At 40.8% G+C, this 6,000-nt stretch overlaps 1 protein-coding gene across 3 annotated transcripts in view; it reads right to left on the bottom strand.

The window, feature by feature from the left end:
* Nucleotides 1-352: 352 nt before the first annotated feature.
* The window catches only part of opn7d (opsin 7, group member d), a 62,714-nt gene continuing 57,066 nt past the window's right edge, over nucleotides 353-6,000 (bottom strand). For all 3 annotated transcript variants that reach the window (XM_084388983.1, XM_084388982.1, XM_084388981.1), the window contains exons 7-8: nucleotides 3,569-3,764; nucleotides 353-1,155 (exon numbers count right to left, since the gene is read on the bottom strand). In XM_084388983.1, the coding sequence (XP_084245109.1) occupies nucleotides 658-1,155; nucleotides 3,569-3,764 (694 nt within the window). In that variant the 3' untranslated portion in view covers nucleotides 353-657. The remainder of the gene's footprint in view (nucleotides 1,156-3,568; nucleotides 3,765-6,000) is intronic.

The raw sequence follows: 6,000 nt of genomic DNA, 5'->3' as shown, positions 1-6,000 counted from the left end.
AAAAAATAGAACGTTTACAAAATGAAACATATGCATGGATGAATTATTCACAATAACATGCATTTAGAATATATAAAATAAATAAATGTATTTTTATTTTATATCAACTTTAAAGTTTAACTAATAGTTTATTCAACCGCATACTTAACTTTTTAACATATTCTTATTAATTACTATTACTATTTGCTATTGAGTACAGTTGATTTAACTTAAAATCAAAGTTTGAGTCTACCTTTCAAAAATTAGTTGGCTCAACTAACTTCAGATGTTGAGAAAACTAAAAAATGCTTTGCAGCTGATTACCTTTTTTAACTAATCTTTTATGAAACTTTTTCTTTTTCTTTTTTTTTTTACAGCGAATGTATTGCAGATTCTGTGAACAGATATTCAGTTAAAGAGCACAAGCTGGTCTGACAAAATAGCAGACAGCAACAGCTGCTACGCTAGGATTGGTTAGTAACCTTTTTAAGGCGGGACTTTGTGCAGGGTCAATTCTTTTGCTTTTCTTATACATGACATCAGTATCTGAAGTGTTTCCTGACCACAGATTGTCTGACAAACTTATCTCTAGTGGGCAGAAGTTTCATTTTGAGGCTGCCCATCCATCTTTTCCTCACATTCGTCCTCATGCTGGCATGAAGAGAGCCTACAGGGCCTTCACAGAAGGTCAGCTTGCATCTTCTCCGGCATCTGACTCACAGTCACCTCGCTGTAGGATGTACCAATCAGCACACAGGCAGTCCTTTGAGGCGTGGTCTGTTGACATCGAAGGTCCGCCTCGGTGCAATGAAGACAAGCCCCGTGGCTGTCTGCCAGGCCATTGGAGAGGCGAGTGGAGTTGCTAGCATCCTTGTTGCAGCGTAGAGATGTTTGCCGTTGAAGATCCTTTAGTCCAGGCACAGGGCTTCCCTTACATGGGCTGGAACATATTCGTCTGCGAATCTGAGCTGTGTCCCTGCTCAGAGATTTACGAAAGTTGGGCTTAAATACTAGGTACACCACAGGGTTGTAGATTGTGGAGGATTTGGCAAAGATAGCTGCCAAAGCAAAGGCTACAGGTGGGACAGTATCATATTCTCCAAATGCAGCCCACATTGCCACAACAGCATAAGGGCTCCAGGCGATCAGAAAACCAATGCATACCGCCACAGAGAGCTAGAAGAAAAACAGAAACATAACTCATGAGAACATTTCCACATGTTCTGGAGAAAACGTCTAGAAGGGTCATTCTTCATTTTTGGTGACAGATGGTGTGCCTTATCTTTGCTACACTAAAAATAAACTTGAATTGTCAATAAAACACGAAAACATATATTTTAACGTGTAGCGTAGTGTAATGGAAATTGATACTTTAAGTAAACAGGGAAATATATTTGAAGTTCTTATTGGTTATAATTATTTGATTTCCATATATTTTGCTTGTTTTTTGACAATATCATGTGTCACTCTTTATTAGTCTGTGGTGCTTGCATATTTGAAATATTTAGATTAAAAAAAAATCTTTAGTGACACGTGAAGGCCAAGTATGGTAACCCATACTACGAATTTGTCCTCTGCATTTAACCCATCCAAGTTAGTGTAACGACTGAGTTCCCCCCAACATCCCCCCAAAAGAGACAAGAGAGCAGGAAAGGTTTCAGTCTCCGGGGCGACAATCAGATAAGATGTCTTTATTGCTGTGAAAAATGTGGTCATTTATCGACAAACTGATCTATAAATTAACATGCATCCCGGGAAATTTTGTGAATGAATGAAAGTCTTGTGTAATGTCTTTTAATACTATTATTTTTTGATACTGTGTATGTTACAATAGAATCAATGGTCAATGTAGCCTCACCTATCCCATGTTTGGTCTCTATAAATTGGTACTTTGAAGATCGAAATGATCGTGTATATGATATGTTGATAGCTTCGCAACATATTAGTATTACAATAATCTTTCATAGTTTCTTCATCAGCAACCAATCCAGCTGCGCGTTGCAAATGAGCACGCTTGAAATAAAAGATCCATAAATCGCCAACAGAGGAATTTTCCGGCTTGGAAATTCCACCTTTCTCATTGGTCAAGCAAACCCGGAGAGGTGGGACTTTTCTCAGGTGTTATTAGAGACAAATTCACAGTGACCCTCCCTTTTTTTCTTCTGGCCTCTACTGCGGCTTCTTCGGGTTGATGTCTGTGGGGACCCCCCCACCGTGACCACAGCCTGCTATGCCTTCACTCCCCCAACAGAGTCAGACTGTATTTTCTTCAATCCAACTCAGAAGAAAACTGCAACTGGATCACTAAATGGGTAACCATCAACTCTTCCGACTTCCTCACTTCATTCAACGGCGAAGAAATCGATTGAGACTCATGGAACCATCAAAATCCTTCTTCAGGAACTTCACGAAATGTTTCCACTGCAAAGGCCATTCAAGTATACATTTAATGAGGTGCTCTGAATATGATAAGCTGATGGTTCTTTTCATAGTTAAATGGATCTTTTCCATAGTTCCATCTCCTGCTTCCGGTTTCATTCTGTCACTCACCATTTTACCTATGCATATATGTATGTATGTGTGTTTAGATTAGTTATGTTTGTGATTTAGTTAATAAAACTTGTGCACAATACGCATTTGGTTCTGATTCTCTACTTGCAGCAAAGTTCATTTTATGATTTAGATTTTGACTACAGGCTCTTAGTAGTACTGTACAGTAAGAAAGACATTTCGCTCCCCGGAAATGAATATTTCTTAGAAATAAGGGAGCGATTGGGGGTTAGGTGCCTTGCTCAAGGGCATCTCAGTCATTTCCTGCCGGTATTGAGGATTGAACCCGCAACCTTTGGGATACCAGTCTCACTCTCTAGCCATTAGGCCATGACTGCCTAGTGGTTACTAGCACAATGGTAGCCTCTATTTTATTTACCTCGAAAGACTAACACCACAGATAAAAACAGGATTTGTCAAGAGGATTTCATTGAAATTACTTGGAACTTGAATTGTCACTAAGCTTTCATTTTAGATCTAGCATATGAAATCTATTTTAAAAAGCATATAAATAAAGTATATTATTATAAAGAATGATAAACATTTTGACTAATTTCTATCTCTCATTTGTCACTCCAAATAGAGAATGACTCAATATACACACAGATTAAAGATTTTCACTGACTCTGCATGTCATTACATCAAGTCCCTTAAGGTAGGGAACAACGCCAAAAACCTTGCACTGATGAAAGTGACTGTGGCATCCCCTCACGTTGCCTGTGTAAGGGGCAGAAAACGTTGCGCTTGAACACACTGCACAGTACAGCCGACGGCCAGCTAGCACATACGTTCTGCGGCTGCGTGAAAGTATGGTGACTACTGCCACCATACCAGCAGGTGGCAGTAGTCTATATTCAGCATTCGCAAAGGGAGAGTAGAAGAGCCAGAACTGTGGATTAGAGATGCACAGATCAGCTCTAATGTCACCCGAATCCACTGTTAACTAAGCCAGCTAACTCTCAAACATTGCCTGACGGCCGACCATCGGCTTGGTGTGTCTCGGTCTTTTAGCACTGACTCTGATGTTTTATCATCTCACCTTCACAATGAGGATGTGTGCATTTGTTGTCTTGGTCTGTGGCGACACGTGTTGCTGTACTGCCTGCCGTGACCCTTGTACGGTGATGAGGATCAGGATGTAGGAGAGTAGGATGATGGTAAGAGGCAGCGCATAGCAGAAGAGGAAGAGGCAGATAATATAGGACATGGATAGAGCGTCCTGGCTTGGTGCATACCTGAAAGTTGAATAGAGAACAGGACATAGTGATGGTAATCAGGTACACCACTAGATATTCTGACCCCCCTGTACAGTTTATTGCCTCTGGCTGTAATTACTGATCACTGAATGCTGATCATCTGACCAGGGTCCTTAGAATCATCCCAACCTTTCTCTACATTACAGTGCCCCTGCCCTTGTTCACATGTCCAATTTGTTAGTGTCACTGGGCCACCTGACTGAGACTGACATTTATTTGAGGCAAATTAACTACTGGCCCAGTAGCTTAATGAATAAGGCACTTGCACCCTAAACCAGAGATTGTGGGTTTGAGTCTTTGTTAAGATTTTTTTACTTAGATACTCAGGTCTTATACTTGAAGCAAAGCTCCCACAGCGCTATGCTATATCGGCCATTGTTTAACCAAACATTATATATAAAAAAGGAGCAGTTAATGCGGGCCTAAAGTCTGTATGGGTTCTCTTCTTAGGCAAGCAGAATGGTACACTGGGAACATGCTAGGCCCATAACCCAGAGGTCGATGGATCAAAACCATAATCTGCTCTGGCCTTGTATGGCATTGTTAACTTATAAAGATGCCCAGACCCTAATTAAGGATTGAATTCCACTGTACAGGTGTAAAACACAAAACCTTTCAGTCCTGGAACTGATGCAATACTGTATTAATGTTCTGAGAAGCTGTAGAAGGAGCCGTTCATCTAGATTCTAGATCAACTCCATTCCTCGGGAGTCGGGACCCACCTTCCAGAATGTTTTAGATGTTTTCCTATTTAACAAGCTGATGAGTTGAATTAGGCGTTTCAATTCGTGAGACATCTAAAACATTCTGGGGAAGGGTCCTGAGGACTGGAGTGGAGAAACACTGATCTAAATGACTATGTTTGTTGGCCTTGTTCAAATGCCCAGTTAATTAAGACTGAGAATTATTGGAGACAAATGAGCCATAGGCCCAGCGGCCTAATGGATAAGGAACTCATCTCCTAAGCCGGGGGATTGTGAGTTTGAGTCCCATCTGGGGTGGGTTTAAGTAGACTTGTGCAACAGAAGCATGCTAGGCCCATAATGCAGAGGTTGATTAATCAAAACCATTCTCTACTAAGCCTTCTTTACTTAGATAGATACCCAGCTCTTACTCAAAGACAAGCTACCACAGAGCTTTGCTAAATGGGTCATTGTTTTTGCCAAACCTTGTCAGTTAATGAGGGCCTAAACACAAGCTGTTTTGAAGACAGCTGGGTATTATGGTGCATTCAAGTCCTCCTGGGAAGTTCGTATTTACAAGGTGGGAAGTCGTGTTTATGACGGCAAGTGCGTTCAAGTCACTTTGAACGGAGTAAGATGGCGGTGTACTTTCTCTTCATAAATTACACAAAAATACAGCAAGGTTCTTAAACTCTATATCTAGAAAATGAAGAACAAAGAAATGTGCATCAGGTGTGCTTAGCTTTTTATATTGTTAATTAATTTATGAAGCCACTCTATCGTTACATATTATATTGTTATATTATAATGCTATCATATTCTGTGCAGGCAATTAGATTACTTCGCTGTAAATAGAAAAGCCTTACAATATAACTGCTAAATACCTTTAAGTATTGTGGTATTCCACCATGTTTCTCACTGACACGTCCCAACTCGTAAAGATCGGGGCTTCCCACTCGTATTTACGACATTGTGGTGGCGTTCATGTGCGTTCAACTCGTAAATATGATCTTTACGAGATCAATGTGAGCAGAGTGGCACAGAAAAAGTGTGCAAGGCCCATAGCCCAGAGGCCGATGGGTCGAAAGCATCATCTGCTTTGAATCCTTTTTCTTATAAAAAGGCCCAAACCCTAAATATGGAGTGAATTCCATCCAGGCTCCAAAACCTCTTGGTCATATTCATATGGATGACGCTGTCTGCATCCAAAAACCTAGGCAGCTGACTTGCCTTATCTATTCTGCCTTCAAAAATCGATCAGATGAAGGTATCTCAGGAGACATCAAGTGAAGCTAACATTGGATTCGGATGTGCCTTGATGCCTTCCTACCATGCGTCCTCCGAAGGCAGCATTTATAAGCTTTCGGATGCAGTCTATGTTTGTTGAATTTGTTCTAGGATGTTGGTATCACTAGACCACCTGAATGAGACTGAGAATTATTGGGGAGAAATAAGCATTAGTCTTAGTGGCCTAACGGATAAGGCACTGGCCTCCTAAACCAGGGTGTGTGGGTTCAATTCTTATCTGGGAT

This window comes from Rutilus rutilus (assembly GCF_951802725.1).
Source record: "Rutilus rutilus genome assembly, chromosome: 19".
In the NCBI taxonomy this organism is placed as follows: Eukaryota; Metazoa; Chordata; class Actinopteri; order Cypriniformes; family Leuciscidae; genus Rutilus; species Rutilus rutilus.
Note: the sequence above shows the minus strand (reverse complement) of the source record. Positions and strands in the feature narration are given on the sequence as shown.